The 25,280-nt window shown below is 37.7% G+C and overlaps 2 protein-coding genes across 3 annotated transcripts in view; both read left to right on the top strand.

Annotated features, from left to right (window-relative positions):
* psma8 (proteasome 20S subunit alpha 8) overlaps positions 1-3,621 on the top strand; it is a 30,543-nt gene extending 26,922 nt beyond the window's left edge. The window contains exon 7 of the mRNA XM_039754688.1: positions 3,298-3,621. Coding sequence (XP_039610622.1) covers positions 3,298-3,393 — 96 coding nt within the window. The 3' untranslated portion in view covers positions 3,394-3,621. The remainder of the gene's footprint in view (positions 1-3,297) is intronic.
* Positions 3,622-9,194: 5,573 nt separating this feature from the next.
* The window catches only part of taf4b (TAF4B RNA polymerase II, TATA box binding protein (TBP)-associated factor), a 344,452-nt gene continuing 328,366 nt past the window's right edge, over positions 9,195-25,280 (top strand). For both annotated transcript variants that reach the window (XM_039754687.1, XM_039754686.1), the window contains exons 1-4: positions 9,195-9,318; positions 9,577-10,186; positions 17,885-18,027; positions 18,248-18,355. In XM_039754687.1, the coding sequence (XP_039610621.1) occupies positions 9,613-10,186; positions 17,885-18,027; positions 18,248-18,355 (825 nt within the window). In that variant the 5' untranslated portion in view covers positions 9,195-9,318; positions 9,577-9,612. The remainder of the gene's footprint in view (positions 9,319-9,576; positions 10,187-17,884; positions 18,028-18,247; positions 18,356-25,280) is intronic.

Genomic DNA, 25,280 nt, shown 5'->3' with positions numbered 1-25,280 from the left:
ATATATATATATATATATATATATATATATATATATATATATATATAAATATAAATATTACTTCTTATATCACTTTCATGCATACTGTAATTGTCATATACCTGAACAAGTTTTAATTTTCACCTAATCTACCACCTGTATTATTTAAATTTCTAATGCCATAAACAAATTGTTCAATAGAATGCCATGAACAATTGCAAAATATTAAGTTTTAGTTTAACAATCATTAATACAAATGTTTTACAAAGTTAACAAACAAGTGCTGTGATTTCTCTCAGATTTGTATCTTGCTAAAATGTAACATTCTTTTTGATGATATATAGAATCCTTACAGACATTTGTTTTAACAATTTTTATAGTTGGCCTAAAAATTTGTGAATTACATATTAATCATATAATACTTGACTGGAAAAGGTGTTAAATAAATAAAATGCATTATTTATTATTAAGTTTTCGCTCATAAAAATGGAATTCTTGAATAGAAGCGTCATTGTTAAGGTGAGAATTTTCAAAGTCTCTTACTCTGCTAGTTGCAGTAATAGTTGCAGCTGTATTAAGTTTATTTCAAAAATACAGGAAACAATATGAAGTAATTTTTTTTGTGCTTTTCTAAGATGAGGACTAAATAATGAACATGTAATAAATCAAGTTCAAAGACATTTTTTACTTCTAATTTCCACTTTTTCCACTTCAACATTTTCTTCTTTTGATTTTTTTTTTGTGTGATCACGTTTTTTTTTAAAATACAAAGCAAACAATTTAAAAGGGAATATATGCCACTCTGACAGGAATTGCAGTAAAGTAAAACCCCATACTAGGTGCTCAACCCCCACCATAACACAACCCAATGCTGCTACTTTAGAACTGATAACAACAAAAGAATAAAGGAACTCCTGAGGACCAGCAAGTGAGGTAACAGCACAGTACTGACCCCATTAAGAAGAAGAAGTAGTGCTAAGGATTAGGGGCTGCAGCTATGACCTGGATGTGCATCTATGCTCCGACAAGCTGACCATCCATTTATCAAGGTAAGAGTCAGATGCCCCATTGCTGCTTGCTGTTGACAACTCCAAAAGGATCAGATTAAGAAAGGAAGACTTCCAGACAGAAAGAGAAAAAGAACTGAGATTTCCCACGAGAGGCAAGGACAGTTTTAGGAACAATTGTCTCTAATGCAAATAATCTGTACTGAATAAAAGATAAAGTCTAGAAGAAGGAAAATGTGGGGAAGCAATGGGATGCTAATAGAGAGTATGGAATTAAGAAAATCTGACTTTCCAGACCAAAAATTAAACACAGAATGGCAGGCCCAAAATATATGCTTAAGTGTACCTGGGTGTATAGAGAAAAAAAGTGACCAGTTAGGTCTGATAACATTCCCCATGCATATAATGTATGGCGGAGGGGTGTAACCTATAATTGGTGGGCAACTTTGTATTCCTTGACACCACTAAGGCATTTTTAGGAACTATTTCTTGAAATTGAAGGAGTGGGAAAAAAATGTCAGAACCACGCTGACTTAATAGTGGGCAAAATGTTGCCTTATAAAGCATGGCATATAATTTAGACACTGGTTTGCGATCCTGGGGATAGAGTAAGTGAGAAATTGTGCTAACGATGGGGAAACATTGGCAGTAGAGATTGGAACTCCACAGGCTTTAAAGACAGATCTATGTAAGTTGTAAAATAAAACAAAAGAAAAGGAAAATAGAAAAGGAATATTTTAAAGATTGGAATGATCAAAGGCATGACCCATCCAATACTGTATATCACCCTTTGTGTGAATACCTTTACTAGACCTGGGCTGGAATATATTGGGACCACCTCCAATTCACAAGGCTGGATTGTGAAAAATAGTAGTGTGTTTGGCAAGCTGGACAAAGACCCAATTTCTGAAGTGTAAGTAAATAAAGGACCCATCTTGGAAGCCCAAAGCTCAATACTGGAGATGGTGAGGGTAATAATAGAACCTAGTTATACATTGTTTGAATCCAGCAGCAACCAGGAGGGAGGGTCAGTGGGGTGGGTGACGTCCACTAACGTACTGGAAGCCATGCAAATGTCCCATTGTATACCTCAAAATCTGGCAGTGAAACACAACCCCCACCTTTGTCTTCCACTGAAAGGTAGATAGAAGTGACCTTGCATTAAATCAGTAATGTGGGTTGGGGTGGGAGAGGAAACATTGCACTAACAAAATTGAGGTGGGAGACTATATATTAATTTTAATAATAGCCAATCTGGATATGAAAGATTAACATCATAGACTATCATGAAGTCGGAGACTCTCTCGCCTTATTGAGAGTTGGTGAATAGCTAAGAGTAATAGTGTCATCCAGTGAAAGATTTATTTGTACAAAACATTTAATATTTGCTAGGTTTTACTTTATTGAGTTTATGCACCAACTTTGTGTCACAATTTAAAGTATGACCCACAGTTACAGATGTCAGATTTTACACTAAAGGTACTTGCAGATTTTGCTCTTGCAGAATTGAAGAGAACAAAACTAATTCTAGCAACATTTGGTGCAAAACGGGAATCTACTGTGGATGTGGGACAGATGCACTCAAGTACTTGCCCACATTGGTTCAGTCAGGGTCAATTAAGAATTGCTAGTTAATTTCACAGCCCTTCTTTTTATACAGTAAATGTTCAGAAATTTACTTGGCAGTATTTGCAATTGTTGTGTAAATGCTCTTTCAGTTTAGAAGCATTCAATTTCCCGATTTTACTCATGTCATTTAAGTCTTCAGATCTGTCAAAGTCTGATAATATCATGAAGGAAGGTCTTGCTTCAGTTATGAGTAGTTGTATCCTTTTCAAGTTCACTTCATTCAACATGCATGTTTGTCACTCAACAGCAAAGTTAACCGAATAGTGTACTGAAATTTACTGGAGATTTTGTTGGTCATTTTGGATCCCACAAATACATTTTAATGGATGTTGTTCTGTATACAGATATTTACATTTTATATTGGTAAAATGTGTGTTTTCTTATGTGCTGATTTTTGTAGTACTAGGGTGTTATACCGTGTTAGCCATTATGAATGTCAGGCAAGATGTAAAGAAGGGGCCTGAATTGCCTCGAAAGCTTGCATATTGTAATCTTTTTAGTTAGCCAATAAAAGGTGTCATTTTGCTTGACTTTTCACTATGTGCTGATTTGTAATTCTCTGCCATTAATTGTATCAAGCGGAAATTTATAGAAATAATGTAAAATCTTGCATTTTAATTACTACTGTATGGCTAAAGTGGTTTACCCTTTCTCATCTTTAAAGTTTCTTTATTTTATTCAGATTTTGGAATCCAAGGAAATAGAAACACTAGTTGCAGAAATAGAGAAGGAAAAGGAGGAAGAAGCTGAGAAGAAAAAACAGAAGAAAGCCACCTAAACTGGACTGACTTTTTAATAGGATGCTTTCACTTTCAACAAGAATAAGCACTACGTTTACTCAAAACCTGTTGCTTTCATTACTAAAACTGTTACAGTGTTCATATTGGATCAATAAGCTAGAAATGGATATACTTGTAAAACAGCTTTTTATTTCTTAAGTGTAAGGGAAGAAGTATTTTGTAGTAGTTTGATCTTCATGAAATGGAAAATAAAGACCAGTGCTGCATGTTGTGTGTATTTTTTTTTTCGTCCTGGCATTTGATAACGCAGGAAGAATTTTTTAATATTAGATATGCTTACACAATAATTTCGGTACAATGTGGCAGAGGGAAAAGAGTGTGGTACCAATATAGAGGAAGAAACCATTTTTTATATTGTGAAAGGTTTTGGATAGGCGTATAGTCCCCTTCCTCTGTTAAGGCTGTGTTGTGTGTATGCACTGTATATGTACAAGCAGCAGGTTGTTGTTTGCTACTTTTTTTGATAACACAGATAATGGACAATGTGAGGAAGGACCAACACTCATTTACACGTGACAGCAGCTGTTGGACTTTCCACCCTTTGTCTTCCAAAGCACCAGAGCTAATTGCCGTGCTCCCAGTAGAGCTACAGCAGAAACACTAGGGCAAGAGGGCAGGTGCCCGACTTCGCAGTAAAAGAAGGTAAAGATTTTATCTGTTTTTGATTATCATGTGAAATATTTGATTGCTGCTGAATAAAATGGATAAGCAGTTAGTGCTGATCAGGAGCCAAGGTGAAGAATACAAACTGCACTCTTGTATGCTTCACTGAGACATGGCTTAGAGTGAAAATGTCAGACTCCACGGATGTGCTGGATGGATTTAAAATTGTGCAAAGTCCGAAGCAGGTCTGAAAGTGGTATGAAGAAAGGTGGTTTTGTCATTTTTGTGAATGAAAAAATGGTGCCACCCTGCACACATACGCGACCTGAATATTGAGCTGCTTGCAGCCTTATTATGTGCAGAGAAAGTTTTCACATGCCATTCTGCAAAGCAGTTTACATACCTCTCTTGATAGACACAGTATATTCTGTAATTAAACTTTACAGATGGGCATTTACAAACTATTGATCATCCCAGTGCTCTCATTCCAGTTTCTGGGGCTTTTAAGTATGTTTCACTTTCTCCCACTCTCACCAATTTTTACCAGATTGTGGATTGTAAAATTACCGGAGAAAATGACCCTGAACTTGTATGCCAGTGTTAAAGTGGAATATAACTAACTCCGTTGCTTTGCCACCTTTAGGTCGATCGGAACATAATTTGGTATAGCTCATACCTGCAAATAACCACCACTAGGACCGTACAGGGATGGACTGTAGAGGCAGAGGAGGGTCCGAGGGACATCTTTGAAAACACTGACTGGAACATGCTTTGTAAGTCACATGGCCTGGGCATAGGCAGACTCTGGCATTGTATCACAGATTATATCAAGTTCTGTGTGGATAACATATTACCCAAAAAGCCAGTGTGCTGTTTCCCCAACAAACCATGGGTCACGAAAGACTTGAAAGCCCTATTGAAGAGGCAGATGAGAGCCTTCAGATCTGAAGATAAAGATGAAATACGGTAAAACAGGTGCAGTCAGAACTGAAGAAGCAGCACCAAGAGGAGAAAGCCTACAGAGACAAACTTGAGGACAAGTTACAACAAAACAACCAGGTTTGACTGATTCCTGTTTCCCAAAAAAAAAAAAAAAATGCTGCTGGGCTCTGTGAGTGAGCTGAGGAAGTTCTAAAATCCCATCTGCACCCTGCATGACCTTCCCCACCAATGACATCACAACTGTGGTTTTCAACTCCTCTCCATTCTCTGGACTTTGTTGTGTCTCTACTGATGAAGTGAGGAGAGTGCTGGGAAATCTCTGCATAAACAAGGCTTTAGGGCTGGAAGGAATCGGCCCCAGGGAATTAGTCAGCCCTGCATACACATCGATTAATTGATTTGCTGTATTATTTGTCCTGTGAATCTGTATGCTTGTTTCTGCTGCTGAATGCATTTATATAATCTAATTTAACTCCTTAATAATTCTTTGCATTTATATAGCTCTTTTCTCACTACTCAAAGCGCTCAGCAATTGCAGGTTAAAGGGCCTTGTTCAAGGGCCCAACAGAGCAGAGTCCCTTTTGGCATTTACGGGATTTGAACCAGCAACCTTCTGATTGCCAGTGCCTAGCCTCAGAGCCACCACTCCGCCTAAATTTAATACATGTATATATTTATATTTACAATTGTTGGCTGGTTCATCCTTTGCTTGCCTTTCTTTTCTTTTTGTGACTTAAAGCTAAGGAAATAACACAATATAGAAAAAAATATCCATGTCTCTTAACTGTTTTTAAAATCCATCATTCAAGAACAAAGTAAAACTAAATTTCATTCAAAAAGGGTGACTTGCACATTTATCTGACCTCTTCACAATATTGTGGACAGATTATTCACTCATTTCTTTTTCAAGCACAGCACTTTTAATAATTAGCATGAGGGAGAGACCTGAACACAATATACACTCTTACTGTACAGTTTCATGTCCTGGCTTACCTCCTAAAATATATATGGCTAAGTTTACTTTATTATTTGCTTCGGAACAGTGTTGGAGGGGCTATTTACCACTTTTGTATGTGCTGTTTTGTATGCTGCTCTTCTGGTTGTCAATCCAAATGTACTCTAGTTTGCTTACTGACTTGGGGGATGCAGGAAGGCATCAAGATAATATAAAAAAGATAATGTACAGTATGTCTGGGAAGTAAATTTTGCACATAAACCAATATTCACACTTGGTTCAGACCTTTGCTGCCAACTTCCAAGTTATCCAACTGAGGTCAAATGTTTTTATTTTGCTAAGTGCATGGTGAATTATTACATTATTACTTAACAGATAAACACACAATAGGTACTCCTTTTATGCCTCATGCTTTATAAAAAGGGAACATTTCTTTCAGATTGTACTGTATATGTCTTCTCTCTGCCTCTTTGACTGGATAAAGTATGTAAACTTGTGCCTTTCACTGTCTTCTATACAAAAAAGTGCCCATTGCACATGCTTAATGCTTCTCATCTAGAAAAGATGTAATGAGATCCATCCATTTTCCAACCCGCTGAATCTGAACACAGGGTCACGGGGGTCTGCTGGAGCCAATCTCAGCCAACATCGGGCAGGGACCAATCCCGGGCAGGGTGCCAACCCACCGCAGGACACACACAAAGCACACACTAGGGCCAATTTAGAATCGCCAATCCACCTAACCTGCATGTCTTTAAACTGTGGGAGGAAACCGGAGTGCCCAGAGGAAACCACACACAGACACGGGGAGAACATGCAAACTCCACGCAGGGAGGACCCGGGAAGTGAACCCGGGTCTCCTAACTGCGAGGCAGCAATGCTACCACTGTGCCACCGTGCAGCCCGTTGTAATAAGATCTTCAGATAAAATGTACATTTTAAATAAGTAACTTAATACATTTAAACATTGTACTCTAAAGAAACTATATTAACAAGTGACTTAATGGAATCTTTGTGCATGGCATGGGACAGGAGGATGAGGAGGTTCGGAGCATGCATTGATTACAGCGTGTTGCCACACCCACCACATGATGAACCACCCAGATTGGGTCCTGAGTGCAGTCATGCAACAGGTGACACCTCAGCATCACAATGCAGCAGTGTAAGGTTTCTGACAGTGGTTTGAGTGCCATCCTGCCACCAATCCCCAAGTTTTCCCTGCAGGTTGGAGGACCTGCTTTCAGGACTGGATGGAGATTAACGTCATACCTAGGAGGAAGTAATTGTAGGTTTTAAGGGCCTTAGTCAAGGGTCCAGTGGAGTATAGTCATTTCTGGCATTTGCGGGATTCGAAGTGGCAACCTTCCTATTGCTGGCGCAGTTTCCTAGCCTCAGAGCCACCAATCTGCATAGGACTGCTTTTTCCATTTTATTTTACTACATTTCTTTTACTATAAAAAAAAAAAAAAAAATTTTCATTAACTTAGTTTTTTCTCCATGAATGGAGTGAGGGACGTAAGAGTAAGGAGACAATGCTATTGCCTGTGCTGCAGTATCTCTTCCACAACACGTATTCCTGCACGTTTATTTAACCCTCATATTCACTGTTGGATACTTTTATTTTTTTGAGGTCTTTCTAAACCGCACCAACTGGCTCTAAACATACAGAAAAGTGATGATACTCTCCATCCATCCATTTTCACATACACTTCAAAGTTTAAAGGCCGGAGCCTGATACTACAGCTCTGAATGGGGTGCCAGTCCATTGCATAAGATAATTGAACTTTTTTACTACAGTTGCTTTGATTGAATACTAGAATTTAAACAATTTTAAATGTCTTTAAGAGGCAGTAATAAAAAATGCATGCTGCAATGAATGTCTTGGATACTGTACTATACTATAGATTGAAAAAGATTAGCCATGTTTTTGCTGTTCTGTCCATCCAAAAAAAAAAAGGATCTATAAAGCATGTTTTAATTAAGTGGGAAGACTGGGCATATTTTAAAATTGAAGTAGGTAACCAAAACACAATGTTCAGTATTTCTGAACACATGCACATTAATTAACAACACTGATAGATAACACATTTAAAAATCTATTTATTTGATGTTATTTGTTGATGGCACTCTGTTCATTGTATGGCATTCAAAGAAACTCGCTCAACATTTGAAATAAAATGTGTGAACTTACTTTGACCGGAATGGCATAGTTTGCAAAAGCAGTTTTGTTTTTTTGGAGATGGGCAAAAATTGAAAATCACTTTAATAAAAAGTATTACTGGCATTTCTTTACTAATTGTGAACAATAACACTAATTTTAACAACTCCTAGTGTTAATAGAGGGATTTGCTATGATACAATGGTTAGTACTGTGGCCTTGCTGCTTTAGAGGCTCGAGCTCAAAACCCAAAACCACGTGCTACTTGCGGGGAGTTTACATGTGCGTTTTTCTCCTCTAAAGTTCCCAAACATGTGGGCATTGTGTTAACTGGCAACTCTAACTGGAGAAGTATACATTACAGCGGGAGTGTATGTGTGTCCTGGATTGACACCTTACCCAAGGTCAGCTCCTAGGTTGAATGCAGTGCTCCCTGATGAGCCACCGAATCATCCTAGTGACTGCACTGGATACAAAATTAGAAAAATCAGTGGATGAATGGTCCATGAATGGTGAATGAAAAGACGCGGGGGATAGTAATAACGTAGTTAAGATCTTTACGTGTGTGGCCCTCTATTTCTGATATAACAAACATAATCACGTCTCCTCATCTATTAATACATTTACATGTATTTGCTTCGCAGACATTTTTATCCAAAGCGACTTACACCAGAGGTAAACATAATCGAATAATAATATCACTCGGGGATTCCTTCTAAACCACACTGAAGTCCTACGATAAAAAGTAAGATATTAGATGAATGATATATTAATGCAATAAGTTTAATCCTGCCATAATCTTCACAATTTTAATGAAGAACAACTGAAACAAGCGTTCAATAACATATCTGAGTAACTGTAAACCAATTCCTTAAACAATCAACCACAAAAGAAATAAGTTTATGAAATATTGCTGAATTCGAGCTTACACTTGCCTGCTTTTGGAGAAAAAAAATGACCTGACTGAATAGATGGAGACGTTAAAAGGACCTCCAGGTTATTGCGTTTCTGCGAGGCCGCCTCTCCGTGACGTAAAAAGAGAAACGTCGCTGTTAGCCAATGAAGATGCAGTAATATCATTCGCGTATCTTCAAGTCAATACTACCGCGAGGCTACGCTTTCTCCACATGGCTATATAAACATGTCTGTGGCTACGGGCTGTAGCAAGATTAAAAAAAGAAAAAGAAAAAAAGGAAAACCAAACAACAATAACAAAAATAATACTCTCGGGTTTATCGAGCTGAGGTACGGATAATTTTCTCTTAAGGCTTTACAGCTCTGACTTTATAACGTTGTTTGTTACCGTTTACCAAGAGCCAAGGTGGAAATCATCTTGAATGAGAAGTATACCCGCCTTTATTGATACTAATGTAAGGGTTGGTGGTCCCTGTTGTTCTTTCGTAGCTATACGGAAATATTTATATTCATTTCCAATAAATTAATTGCGGGCTAATTCGTTTATTTATTTAAATTCATGACTATTGTTTTATTTTTATTTTTTAGCTTTTAAGCTCTTGCTTATGAAGTGTGTTTGAAAGCATGCTTAACATGAGCGCTTGTTCAGCAAACCCAATTTATATCGAAAACGCCAATTCGACTTCTACAACAGAGAGCAACCAACAGCGGGACGGAGAAGTTGGGACTGCACGCGGTGATGCGCAACCTCCCGAGTTCAAAGAGCGGGATCCTGGAAAAGAGAAGTCTGAAAGTGGAGCCCTTGACAATCCACAGCCCGTATCGATAGGTTCAGAACTAGAAGGTCGTATTTCGGATGCGTCTTCATGTCTGCCCTCCATCGAAACACCGCCTGCGGTTTCAATGGCCAACAGTCAGCTTCTAAATGTCCCCAGTACCTCTGTCACAAGTATCAAGAACACCCACCTCCTTTCTGCCAGTAAAGCAGGGACGAGTACGCCGACCCTCAGCCTTGCGTCTGTTTTGCTACCTGCCGCTTCTACGGCGCCAGCCACCAGAATGGGCACGGTCACTCAGACTCCTGGTAGAAATCCAGTCATAACTGTTCCCAGATTTGCAACATCCGTACAGAACGGGACGCCCAGACCCACACAGACCACGACTATACAACTGCCTGCGAATTTTCAGATCCCACAAGGTAAGGGCGCATATGTGAATTAGGAGAGTTTAGCAAACCTAACGCATAGTTAGGTTCAAGAAGTTAGTGAGGATAGCATTCCATTGGGTGATTTGATGAGAGTATATCAGACTGTATAGCATTACGGATTCTTTCCATCAGTCAATACATATTTTTGATATTCTGCTGTACAGGTTTGAGGAAATGTTATTCATAATTGATTCTGCAAGATACAAATATGTACTGTACTCAGTATTTAACTCTTTTTTGCACTCCTGCTGCAAACAAAAATCTCTAGCAGGATAAACCATAATCAACAGATTGTAAATATGTTAGACATATTAGAAAATAAAATTATGTTTGTAATTATGACATTATGAGTATACTATAACAATTATTAGCTTTAGCCTTATAAATAAGTTGATGATATCTGCCATAATTTGGTTGTATTATGTATGCAGTGAACACACTGTTTATTTCAGTAAAGTGTTTTGTGGAAAATGGAACTATACCCTTTCAAAACAATTTCAAAACAAACAAGCATTCAAAATAGAAAAAAAAACGTATTCCTCACTGTATAGATATCCTGTGCATGCTCATTGACTGTGGAATTTAAACATTTTCCCCATATCTGCAAAGTTTTTCTTTTCCACATCTCTAATTGGGGGTTCTGAATCAGCCACATTGTATGTGAGTGTCTGCTTTGTAGTGTATTGGTGTCTATTCTAGAGTTCTTTCCATCTTGCGACCAGTACAAGAGCACCCAGCAGCTCTGTAATGACCAGATCTTTAAGGAAAATGACACATTTTTTAAAAGATTAAAGACTTTCTGGCCTAGGAGGAGATATTAAATATTTGCATTATAACATATATAAGAATACTGTGTTTAGCACAAGTGTTTAAAAACATTTTGTTGTCCAGTGTAATATACTTTAATAATTTCTGTTAAAAAAAACTATACCTGCATGACTTATCAATGCATGTAGTAGGTGTATATTGTTAAAATGTTTGAAAGGTGGTTAATTTATGGGTATTGCTTTTTGTAGTTACAAAACTGATGTGTCTGATCGTGGTAATAGTTTAGATTTTTGACAGGAATATTTACCAGTGTCCAAGCGTAGCTAGTTCTAAAGAAGGTGGGCCTTGGAACAACTAAGGCAGTGCAGCTTGTCATTTTGTAAGGCAGAAGTTGATAGGTTTGGCACTGGCACTCTGCTGATACTCCACTATTGTCAAAATAGACCTATTGGAGGACAGTAGCAGAGAATTTACTATACAGTAAGCCCCCCTCGATCGTGGGGGTTGCGTTCCAGAACCCCCCACAATAGGTGAAAATCCGCGAAGTAGAAACCATATGTTTGTATGGTTATTTTTATATATTTTAAGCCCTTATAAACTCTCCTACACTGTTTATAAATACTCCCTGCACAGTTATACAGCATAAACCCTTTGTATTCTCTGAGATATTAGGTAAGATTCATTGTATGTAAACACACTGTTTATATACAGTAAAACCTAAATATTATTTTAAAGATATTGAGCGTCTCCGATATCACATATGTTACAGACATTACGATAGACAGGTCCCCAGCAATAAATACGTACAATGCAAGAAAAATTGTATACAGTACATGTGTGTACAGTGATACTAAATGTATGCACATGTACTAAGTACTGTAAGTAGAAAATTAATTACGGTTATTCACCAACAATGACGCGACGACTTGTCCGATAACGATGAGTTTAATTTTACTGCACAACAAAGGAGAGCATTATAGTCCTTCTAAAGGAGCTTCTTCAGGCTACTGTGTAGCACTGCCGTTGTTCTTCTTCTGGCAGTCTTCAATCCAAATCCCTAAAGCAGATTCCATCCGGACTACTGCCTTACTACGTCCACTTACAACTCGTTTTGTGCCCTGGACACTGCAGCTGTAGATCTTATATTCTTTTCCTCCTTTTTAAATAAAAAGAATTGTGGACTCATTGATGCTGTAATGGCGTCCTACAGCGGTGTAGTTTTTCCCTTCCTTCAACATATACAAAACTTTTACCTTTTCGGCAATTGTTAGCATCTTCTGTGGGCGCTTGGCCACGGCCCCTGAAGCAGTAGCAGGAGCAGATCGTTTTGGAGCCATAATGAAGGTCTTGACTACGCACAAAGATAAACACAAAAGAGTACAAAAGTTAACTCTTTACACAGCGAAAACGGGTTGATGCTGAATGAACGAGACGAGACTTCCTGGTTAACGCCGCGGAATCGAATTCGGCGCTCTGTTGCTGAGCCAGTCAGCACACAGGAATTTAACTGCGTGCTCTGATTGGTTAGCTTCTCAGCCATCTGCCAATAGTGTCCCTTGTATGAAATCAACTGGGCAAACCAACTGAGGAAGCATGTACTGGAAGTAATAAGATCCATTGTCCGCAGAACCCGCGAAAGAGCAAAAAATCTGCATTATATATTTAGATATGCTTACATATAAAATCCGCGATAGAGTGAAGCCGCGAAAGTCGAAGCGCGATATAGTGAGGGATTACTGTACTTTCCATTAGGGCTGGGCGATATGGCTCAAAATTCAAATTGCAATATTTTTGGACCAATTAATATGCAACGATATTTTTTTCCTATCTATTATTACTTTAAAAAGAAGCCACACATTTATATTGCTCTTTAGTTATTTACATGTAATTGCAAACTTACAACTTTACATCATAGACATAAACCAAAATATACTCATTAATGCAAGAAACACATCTAAACATTTATGCAAGAAAGCCAGTTGTCTGAATATTAGGTGACGAAGGAGTAGATGCTTTATCTACTTTACTAGGTTTGCCTAAAAAAAAAAACTTAAAATAATAATGTTTCAATATGCTCTTTTTAAGCTATGTTTTGGAAACAAATAAAGTGTGGCAAGAACATGCATTCAAGTAACACAATTTCACAAATTTTGTGCAAGAAAGACAAGTCTGTCAACTGCCTCTGGCTTTAAAGATGCCCCGTGGCAGTTCACTATGTTGTCACCTATGCTAAATGCCCTTTCTGAGGGCGAACTAGTGGCATGTATGCAGAGATATTTTTTTGCAAGGCGACTGAGAGTTGGAAAGATTGGTTCATGCTCTTTCCACCATGCAAGTGGGTTTGTCTCAGTGTCAGTTTCAGCTGCTTGTAGGTAGGCTGAAAGTTCAGCTTCAATTTTATCTCTGTCAGACAGTGTCGATAAGGATGTTGGCCTCTTAAAGAAGCTGCCAAGGCTTTGCTTCTCCTTTTTGGTTGGTGGTGGTGATGCTTCAGCTGCTTCTGAAAGTTCCCCAGCAAAGTCAGGCTGGGCACTGGTCTCCTCATGTTGAAGGGTCTCCACTTCAGACACAACTCTGTGTTTGACCTCTTCATACTTTTCCTCAGGAATGTATGATCTTTTGAAATATGGATCCAAAAAAGAAGCAATGTCTAGTAGTTGCCGGGTGGCAGGGTCATCAAATTTCTCTCTCAGATAATCAAGAATTTTGGTCTTAATTGACATAGTGAGCTCTGTGTCTTCTGGTTGGTGAGCCAAGATGCTGGTTTGAAAAAGGTGTAGCACTGGCATAACATAGGAGACTGTAACATAGGACTAAGCTGAGAGTGCATCTGTAAATTCCAGGAGGGGTCGAATAGCTTTATCAGTTGACTCTAGTACATCTATGTCCTGCCATATAAGTGCCAGATGTCTGGTTTTTTTGTCGGATGAGAGAACTTGGGTGATGGCCCTCTCTTGTTCCAACACTCTCTGTATCATTGCTGCCCTTGACCCCCATCTTGTAGGGGATACTGTTATGAGCTGATGGGAAGGCAGATTGAGTTCTTTCTGTATTGCGGTCAAATCCCTTCTTTTTTTTCCAGCTGAAGGAAAAACATGCAACAATTATTATTTACATTTATTTACTATTTCTTAGCATATTTATTATAGAATTTAACATATTTCTCATATGTGCACACACACACTTTACATTTATTATTACAAATTTCTTATAATTATTACGTGTTATTATTTATTTTCAAACATTTCTCATACACGCACTCACTAGTGATGGGCATTTCGGCTCTTTTCAGTGAGCCAGATCATTTTGCCCAGCTCACTAAGGCCTTGTTCACACGGGCGTTAAAATCAAGCGTTTTTTTTGCGTTCGTAGCGTCCGGTGAGCGTGGATCAAGCGCCGAGTGTTTTCTACACGTAGGAGTCAATGAGAGTGTTCACACGGGCTTTGGTGGCGGCGCGTTTGTCCGCAGCGCGTTTATACGGCATCAAAAAAACGTTGCATGCAGCTTTTCTTGGAGTTCAAAACCCAACGAACGCAAGGAAACCGCTTCTAGTTCGTTTTCTGCGCGTTTATTTTACGCTTCGGAGGACCGGATATATCCCATGATATTAATATTTTTATGTTTTCATATACAACATATATATTTTCATATTGATTATTTTATTTTATTGTCTCATGTAATTTGTAAACCATGAACCTATTAATTTATGTTCTAATATAATATTTGATAACGATTATGTAGGGGGCAATCCATGGCGGGGGCATTTGTGCATAACACCGTGTAAGCGCACACTCGACTACTGTTTCCTTACCTCAAAGTGACAAGTAGTCTCTCTTCGGGGCTAACACCAAGTCGCATATTGGTTGATCGGCGTGCAATGTGGCATTGCACCAGCTGCAGCAGACAATCAAAAGTGGAAACCGACATCCGACAATAATTAAAAAACTTGCGCGGAAATTTTCGCATTTCTTCATAAAGCACAAAAAAACTTCCTTTAACCCGACGTTGTGCAGTCAGAGGATGAACCCAGTAGCGGCGATTTTTTCTCTCCCTACGCCGCCATTATTACAGTATTTTTAAAACAAGAAGATTAATATCTAACATAGCAAAATGGTCCATATTGAAAGGAGGCACCTCAAATAAAACGACAAGGGCTTTCATATCCAGTTCCCGACACTGCCTCCACAGGTTAACACACAAACTACAATTTGGGCTGCAGGCTGGCGTTCGACAGAGACAAACGAACGCTGGTGTAGAAGTCAATCGATCGCCACCACAAAATGCAACATAAACGTCTAGGACGTTCAGAGCAAGTTCGTTTATCCAAAAACTTAACGCCCGTGTGAACAAGGCCTAAGAATCGGCTCTTTCGGCTCCCAAATGCCTCTTCGTTTTCCCACTCCAGCCTTTTATAATTCAGCCAAATTTATAAGTGTTCTGACCCATTATTAGATGTTTGCACGTAGTGTTTCGCTGCAAACACTACCCAGACATTGGTTCCAAAAAACGGGAATCCGCTCCCACCGTTCACTAAAAAGAGCCGGCTCAAAGAACTGTTTCGTTCGTGATCGACACATTACTAGCACGCACACACACGCCATACCAATTGCCAGATTGAGCCGGTGACCAAAGCACTGCAGTCTGTTCCATTTGTTCAGATCAACGGCTTTAATCACATTTGCAGCGTTATCCATGGTAATGCACACTTGTTGCGCGTCATCTGATTTCCACGATTTAAGCACATCTTTGAGCCCCAGCGCAATCGTTTCTCCGGTATGGTCATCTGGTGCAAATCCTGTCTGAAGACAAACACTGCTTATCTCCCAGTTTTCAATAAAATGAAAAGTTAGGCTCATGTATGGTTGCATGGTACGATTAGTCCATAGATCGGATGTGGTGGTGAAGTGGCGAATGTTTTGAAGCTGATTCAGAATTTTCTCCTTTACCTCTTTGTATAATTTGGGCAGCGCTTCTTCGGCAAAGTATTTCTGACTGGGAATTGCATATTTGGGATCAATCGTTCTCAGTAGTTTCTGAAATCCGTGTTTTTAAACAGTGGCAACGGACCAAATCTTTTGCAATGTGGTATGTTACTGCAGCTGTTATTTCCTTCCATTTGGGGCTTGTTTTTTCATACGGTATGCAACGAGAGAACGTTGCCGCCAGCGTGATTTGTTTTGCAGCAGGGATGTATTTCGTTGCGTTTTGAGCAGAGTTCTCACGAAGTTTAATAGTTTAAAGTTTTTTTTGGCACTAAATCATCGCTGATAGCCGTACTCATTTCTGCCTCTGTCTCAGCCATTGTTGTTACTGTTTAAGATAAGCAGGAGGAGGGGTTTAATCGCAATGACTGCATTTAGGATGTGCTGCAATTAGCTGAAATAACGCACTACACACTTGTTTAATAAAACATATTACATAATATCGCAATAGATTTGTTTTCAAATGATGCATTAAAAAATATTGTTCATATCGTGCCACTCGATATATCGCACAGGCCTACTTTCCATGCACTATCCAAGACTGTGGAGTTGGTAGACAAAACCTACTCCTGACTCCTCAATTTATAGTACATCTGACTCATCTATATGTATATTAAGCCAATGTACAGTACTTGTCAAAAGTTTGGGTCACCCATTAAATTAATTTAAAATAAAACTAAAGTTCAGTTCTGGTTTCAAAAATTGCTTTCTCAAAAAACATCTTAGATGATTGGTGTTTTTGCAGAATGAACGTTTATTCCATGTGACAGACTACCAAGAAACTGAAGATTACATATTTTGGTAGCCATATGTAAACAATAAATTTAAAAAAACAGTAATGTCAAGCAATAATGGATGTGCAAGTAATGCCTTGGCTATGCTTCTATAAGTTAATGGTATCTAGATAAAAAAAAGGTTTGAATATCAATAAGTCAGTCATTGTCCAACCTGATATATCCTGACACAAGGTCGGGGGGGGGGGGGTTCTGCTGGAGCCAATCCCAGCCAGTACAGGGCACAAGGCAGGAATAAACCCAGGCAGGGCGCCAGCCCACTGCAAGGCACACATACACACCCACACTCCAAGCACATACTAGGGACAATTGAGGATCGCCAATGCACATCACCTGCATGTCTTTGGACTGTGGGAGGAAACCCATGCAGACACATGGAGAACATGTAAACTCCACGCAGTGAAGACCCGGGAAGCGGACCCAGGTCTCCTTACTGTGAGGCAGCACCACTACCACTGCGCAACCTTGCCGACCCTGAATATTAATCAAAAACATGAACATTTCTGAGTGACCCCAAACCTTTGAATGGTAGTATAGTTACTATGTTGAATTAAAGCACACCACAGGCAGATATCTTTCTATCTATATAATCTCAATTTATTTTGATTTATAAAGGGAAATTTTTAAATCCATAATTATTTCTTCTTCAAAATGTTATTAAAATTGTAGAAAATGTAGCTTCTAGTGTTGAAATACCTCTGGCTTAAAACTAAAATATGATTGATGTTGTTTTAAGTTTTTGTGACATTGCAGAACTACTGTTTGTTTCTTTGTTTTAATTTTAACGCTGTATTTTGCTTGCCTGGCATGGCTGAGGTATATAATAATATAGTAAAAGTGCATGTAAAATTAAATGTGCATGGTATTTTTTTAATTTAAAAAGTGGTTGATTTTAAGGAAATGTGTAAATACAATTATAGCTATTTTCTAATAATAAAATAGAAAATGTTGCTTATTTAAATAATTGAACCAAGCTGTAAACTGTTGTTCACTGATAATTAAAGCAAGCTAACTAGTATTTGTTTAATCAGAAGTACTTATGTAGGCAAATAATTGTATGTGTTAAAGGAATGTTTTTGTATTTGATATTAACTGTAATGTTGAACATGGAGATGATTTTGTATATGTTATTCATGCTATTCAGGAATGGTTCTCATCAGAAGTGACAATGGACAGCTGATGTTGGTATCGCAGCAAGCATTAGCTCAAGCACAGGCTCAGGGTGTGGGACTTATAAGACCTGCAGTTGCTACCAGCACCCCTATAATCAGAACACCTGCACCACAGGTGAGATCACTTCTAAACACTTTTTCAAACAATTTTGTAGTTAGCAATGCATATAGTTGGTTTAAAGAAAATGTAAAGCCCAGTATATTTTCATTAACATAATTCTGATATGGGGCGAAAAGTTTTGGATTGTGGCGTTTTTTTTGTTTTTTTTTTCTTTTTCTTTTTATCCTTTCAAAAAGGTACTAAATACATTTTGTCTCCATTTACTTCCTCTAAGGCTACTGGAGCTTCAATTGTCAGAAAGCCAGTTCCTTCAACAGCTGTAAAAACCAATTTTCTCCACAGTTGTCCAGTTACTCCAGCTCAAAGATTGTCACAAGAAAAGGTAATAGTGTAAGCGTTATTGACTTTAATGTACCAGTTTTGGGTTAATTATAAATGAACAATTTAGGGGAAAAAATAAAAAAGTGCAGTTCTTTAATTACCTCTGTGGATAGAGTGCAACAAAGGTTAAGTACAATGTACTAATAGCATGCTTTTGTTTTGCAAATGTGTGAATTAGCAGAAAGCACCCTGCTATACCCCACCTCCCCCAAATCCAGTCAGATTAAGGCATCACCCTGCTGCAGTCCTCACAGCTAAATAAAACTGGAAAAAAATATTCAAATGACATGTTGCTCTGTATGTCTATGTGCGAGGAAAAGTTAACCGCCACAATGTTGTTTGTATGTCTGCTTTTATCTCTTCAGTGCTATCTTTTGCAAGTACCATAAATTAACACAGGATGTTACAGACTTCAATCAAATCTATGTTTTTTATTATATGATAACAATAATATCAGATCACTATTAAGTGTTAAATGTGGGGATGACATGAGATTTGAACCTGTTAGCTTGAGGTTGCTAAGCAGTAGCTTTTCTATTGCATCACTTGCACAGATCTGAGACGGAACAGCATTACCACTCTGACAACTGGATGAAAATGCAACGTTCAAACACACAAATGTGAAAGTCTTTTACTTTGTATCGATGAATAGTTGTGCTTCAGCAACATGTCAGTTGAGCAATTTCTTTTTCTTCGGTTTTATTACACCTTTTGTGATAGTGTTTATTGGATATTTGGGCTTCAGTCTTCACACATCCTACACTTCGTGTCAACATTATGTCGTTATTACTTGTAACATATGAAAATATTTTCTGTTTTATCTGTGCATTCAGCATTTCTTACCTTGCATTTCCTCTATCAATCTATATTTGCACAGATTGTAGTAGATACGGAACACACAAAGTGTATGTATTTAAAATCATGGTATTTCATTAACTATATAATTCCTTACAAACGCCTTGCCAGATAAACACTTCAACACAGACTTCAAGAATGAGGATTGCAGCAGGGTGATGCCTTCATCTGACTTAACAGGCAGCATTCCACTAATCCACACATTTGCAAACAAAAAGCAGGCTATTAGCACAGTGATAAGGAACTGAGAGCTTCTTGGTGTATGTCAGGAAAATTTAAGGAGGTCAAGGTCAATTAAAATCGTGAACTTTAGGGATTCTAGTGTTAATACTCTCTGGGAACGCAGAAAGGAATGTTGCCAGAGCTGGTACAAGTCCAGTTACTATCCACATCAGGAGACATTTATATGGGTAAAGATAAAATCCGGTTCTAAAAGTCAATTTTAAAAGCATACAGAGGGAACTGAAGAGTGCTGTTGTTGGCGATTTTTGCCATTACCGTGGTATAGTCAAGGTGTACGCTGTTGAAAGCGCATGACTCAGGCTGAAAATGAAGGTGTTCTTCATGTATTTTTTTCATTGCAGTATCTTTTCCATTCACAAGATGGATTGGAGAGCTATGAGAAAGAGATTCTACACATGCACACTCAACCACTGCATACTGCTAACAAGTTCTGTCTGTATGCTTTTTGTAGGCATAAAAAGTTCTTTTTTTTTTTTTCTCCCCAAATTGATTTTGGTGGCATATAAAAATTAAGGTTTTATATGCCTGTTTATTTCTTGGATTTGTGCTTCCCTGCTTAAAACTTTAGAGGCAGTGTTGTAATATAATAGAGTAAAATCTAGGCATTAAGGAAGATGCAGTCTAATGTGTATATTTATTTACAGTTAGACAGGATTAAATCAATTTGGCATATTAAAATGTTTATTTCAATTTTTGTTGCAAAACTGTCAAACTAGAGAGAGAGAGAAAGTGAGCTGGAGTGTGGGCATAGAGTGAACAAAGTACTTTCCAAATAGGAGGAGAGCAGAGAAGAAAAAATGGTAGCCTCCATTGCAAAGCTGCTTTGATGATTTAGCTGCTTTTTCTGAATTGGACATTATCACATAGGAGTTTGGAGATTACTGAGCTGCCTAATTTTTAATAAAACAAGAACTACACCTAAATGACAACAACATTTATTTACGGTATATAGCACATTTTCATACATGAAAGTAAATCAAAATGCTTTGCATTATTAATAGTTACATTGTTGCTTAAAGTGAACACAAATTAAACTGTTATTTATATAGCAGTAGATTGTCTTAATGTCCAATTTAAATACAAACTATGACCAGGGAGCACAGGAAAATAACTGTAGTTGGTAGACTGCTGCTGAAAATAAGCCAGTGAAGTCCCAACACCAAATGACCACCCAGACCCATTTGGGCATTCTACATTCAATTTACAGGATACTCTTGTGGAGCTGTCTTCATCTTCCCACTATATTAGGTCGCTATAGCATCCTTACTGGCACATAGAGTACCAGAAAAAAAGGAAAACTCACAAGAGAAATGATTATTTACCAGACTACAAAAAAAAAACAAGTAGAACTATATTTACATTTATTTCAATATGAAGACATGCTAGTGATGCTAGTAATTTCTTAAGAGCTATACTTGTCTTAATCTGCGAAATTTGACAAACCGTTTTCTTTGTTCATCGCTGGTCTAGGTCACCGAATATTTTCCTAGAAATCTGCCACGGTCTTAGATGAGCATTTTGTTCCAGCTCTCTATGATGCTTTCAAGGGCCATTGTGAGGTCACAGAGCTGAACAACACAAATGAGAGAACTTTCACACATCCATACTGTAAGATCACTGCCAGATTTGCTGGTACATGCGTGACAAAATCCGACAGGATTTGTACCACATACTGTATGCATTAAAAAAATAGCAGTATTTTCATTTGAGGGGGCCATCGTCTGACCATAACAAAACTATTTTGAGTACTGCCATAGGATATGTAACAGTGATGCTATGAAATCTCTCAGTCTCTCCTTCTGCACAACATGGCTAATTTTGCATGCATAGTTTAACCAAATTATTACCTTGGATAACAAGTCTATTCATTTCCCACCTACAAATTTACCAGCTGTCATAACAGCAAATATGAAAATCACAATTATAAAATGTTGTAATTCCCAGAGTATTTTGGTTTATATCTTCTGTTCAATAAAATTTTCTAATAGAAGATGTGTTAACATATAATCCTCAACTTGAAAATCTAGCATATTACGGTAATGGAAACATAATGGAAAAAACATCAACCAGCAAAAGAACAGAAATTATGAATGGCAGAGAGAAGAAATGGAGCAACCAACAGGAAAACAAAAATGCATCAGATGCTAACAGAATCTAATAAGTACATCAAATAATTTAAAATAAACAATGTACAAAATAGCAGTTTACGATTGAAATAAAAGTATAAACTGGATGTGAGTAAGCTAATTATGAAATGGTGCCAGTGGAAGCACAGGATTGTTTGAAGGGTGTCAAAATGTGTGAGAACACCAGCTCTGTCAGGCAGCATGTTACTGGCTGCCATAACAACGGGCAAGCTTGTAATATTTTGAAAATGTGATACTGTGTTCAAATATCATCATGACATGATCTGCTTATCATACACTGTGATTGCTAGTTGTATATACTGGCAACAAGATCAGCAATCATCAAAATTGATGTCCCCTTCAAATAGAAGTCATGTAATATGACTCCGGCTCTTGTAACTTGATTATTTGTCAAGTTCAGAGGAGATTTAAGTATATTTTTGGTGTCCTCAGATCTATAGTAATGAATGAAATATGACATCTCATTATATCCAAAAATTGTATTGCAAGCAAACAAGTTAGCTGGGTGCCAGATCTGAAAGAATCTTCTGAATTCATGTGCAATTTCAAAGCCATGGATTGCAGCTCTCAAATCTGTATGTTAATTTGTGTATATATACATCAATGTGGAGCCCTCTGAAAGAACCATTTACTGCCTTGTTCCCAATATGCTTGCGCCCATGTGACTCCCCATTGGATTAAGTGAGTTTGGTAATAAGTTAAAATGAAATTTTGGTCTTCCTTAATAAATTGTGTAACCTGTTACAGTTACAATGTTTACATAAAGGTATTTTATTGTAAATGAGTTATCCTAATGATTATTACTAGAATAATTAATTCCATGTGTCCAGTAACCCATTTAGTAGCATATTCTAGTCTTGAAATACTACTGTCATTTCCGGCTATACAAAATGGTGCCAAATTCTAGCTCTGTTAAGTAATAGGTGAGTTGTGATTTCCTAATATTCCCTTAAATTAAATACTTTATTTAGAAATAAGTGAGAAATTGGGTAAAAATCATTCAGGTTATCTATCAAGACTGATCTTTTTAACCAAGGATTTATAAAACAATTTTTAAATAATCCAACACCAACAGGTATTTGGGGATATCGTATATACTCGCGTATAAGTTGGATCTTGAAACCTGAAAAATCGATCACAAAATCAGACCCCGACTTGTACGCCCATTCAGAAATACGACACTTAATTTTTTACATCTTGCTTCCTCCAATCTCACACCAGTTTCTCAGACACATTGAATTTTGTTGCAGCAGCGCAGTTAACAATTTCTCCATTTCAACGACTTTTAATTTAAAACCAGCTTCATATTTTCTTCTAATCGAATGCTCCATCGTAGATAATGGATGCTTTTACTATAAAGGTGTATGAGGATGTGAGATACACAAAACAGTGCAAATGTCGCTTAGGAATAGTTCATGTATTACCGTGTTGTCACATAGGCACAATACATAGAAAAAAGGCAGTGTGCTCCGTGGTTACTCTCTCAGGTGGGCGTTAGCATATCATAATCTCTTGGACCAACAGAGTGAGTTTTCCGCATTCGACTTATATGGTCGACATTATAAAATACTGGAAATTATCTGGTAAAATCAAGTCCCAACTTATCCACGGGAGAACTTATACGGGAGTATATATGGTATACTTATTATTGTTGTGACAGCAAGGACTAGGATTGGAGTAAGTACACAAGTAGTACAGTCATGAAAAAGGAAGTACAGCCCATGAAGCATTTTTTCTTTTTTAAAGTAAATTGTATCTATTTCAGTGTTCTCCCCAGAAATTTTTTCCAGCCGGGTAGCATGAAAAAGTAGCCGGGTGGGGCGGGACAGGGAAATTTGGTGGAGAGGAAAATTTTTTTTTTTTTTTTATTTATTAATTTTATTACAATCAATACATAGCAGTCAAGTTTTTACAAAAAAAAAGAATTATGTTAAGAACAGATCGATCCCCACCCTGAGAGAGAGAGCAAGCCAAATGGTGTAAAATTTAAGGCTTGTAAAAATACCCAAATTAATAAATTCTCTGTGCTTTATAAACTTATTTTAAAATATTACTGATTAGATCCTGCCATGTTTTGAAAAAAGTCTGTACAGATCCTCTAACTGAGTATTTGATTTTTCCAATTTCAAATAATATAACACATCAGTTTCCCACTGACTTAAAGAGGAGAGTTTGGGTTCTTCCAGTTTATCAGAATAAGTCTGCGTGCCAACAGTGTAGTGAATGCAATCACAATTTGTTTGTCTTCTCCACTTTAAGCCCTCTGGAAGAACCCCAAACACAGCTGTTAATGAGTTAGGAGGGATTGTGAGTCCAAGGCTGTCTGAGAGGTAATTTAAAATTTTTGTCCAGAATAATGTTAATTTGGTGCAGGCCCAGAACATGTGACCCAGTGAGGCTGGGGCTTGGTTGCAACGTTCGCAGGTTGGATCATGCCCTGGAAACATTTTGGAGAGTTTTAGTCGAGACAGATGTGCTCGATATATAATTTTGAGTTGTATAATTGTATGCTTTGCATATGGAGCTGAGTGAATTCTCTGCATTGCTACTTTCCACTCCTTTTCTGATATATTAATTGAGAGGTCTTTTCCCAGTGTCCTCTTGGATCTTTGAAAGGAAGGGATTGTAAAATGATTTTATATATTGTAGAGATGGAGTCTAATCCTCCAAATTGAGCAATATTTTTCCAGCGTGGATGAGGGTGCAAGATGAGGAAAATCTGGAAGGTTCTGTTTAACAAAGTTCCTGATTTGAAGATAGTGAAAGAAATGTGTAGCTGGAATGTTAAATTTGGAATGTAATTGTTCATAGGATGCAAAGACGTTGTCTATATAAAGATCTCTAAGCAAGTTAATTCCAAATTTTTCCAGATATTAAAACTGCATATGTTTGTGAAGGTTGAAAGAGGTGGTTCTCTTGCAGGGTGCCACAGATAGAAGCTTCTCCGTCTTAAAATGCTTTCTACATTGGTTCCAGATTCTAAGTGAGTGGAGCACAATTGGGTTATTAGTGTATTGCCGATAACGTGTGTTTATTGGAGCAGAGCAGGAATACAAAGAAGTACTGCAGGATTTTACTTCTATTGCGGTCCATGCCTGTGTATGTTCTTCTATTTGTGTCCAGGTTCTTATCGCCTGTATATTTGCTGCCCAGTAATAAAACTGGAAGTTAGGTAGAGCCATGCCGCCTTCTGCCTTTTGTCTTTGTAGGGTCGCTCTTTTGATGCGTGGATGTTTTGAATTCCAAATAAATGAGGTTATTGTTGAATCTAATTGCTTAAAGAACGATTTATTAATGTATATTGGGATGTTTTGAAATAAAAAGGAGCTTAGGAAGAATATTCATCTTAACAGTGTTAATTCTTCCAGCTAGTGTGAGATGAAGGGTTGACCATCTATGCAAGTCTTGTTTAATTTTTTCCATGCAGGCACGAAATTTTGTTGATATAGAGCTTTATGTTTACTTGTGATGTTTACCCCTAGGTATTTAAACTGTTCTGCAATGATAAAAGGTAGGGTGTCTAATCTAATATTATATGCTTGAGAATTCACGGAAAGAGTACACTTTTATTCAGATTAATTCTGAGACCAGAGAGCTTTTGAAATTCTGTGAGTGCTGCTAAGACTGCAGGCACAGAATTTTCTGGGTCCGAATATACAGTACCATGTCATCTGCATATAA

Source organism: Polypterus senegalus, chromosome 5 (genome assembly GCF_016835505.1).
Source record: "Polypterus senegalus isolate Bchr_013 chromosome 5, ASM1683550v1, whole genome shotgun sequence".
In the NCBI taxonomy this organism is placed as follows: domain Eukaryota; kingdom Metazoa; phylum Chordata; class Cladistia; order Polypteriformes; family Polypteridae; genus Polypterus; species Polypterus senegalus.
This window is presented reverse-complemented; position numbering and strand designations above follow the sequence as displayed.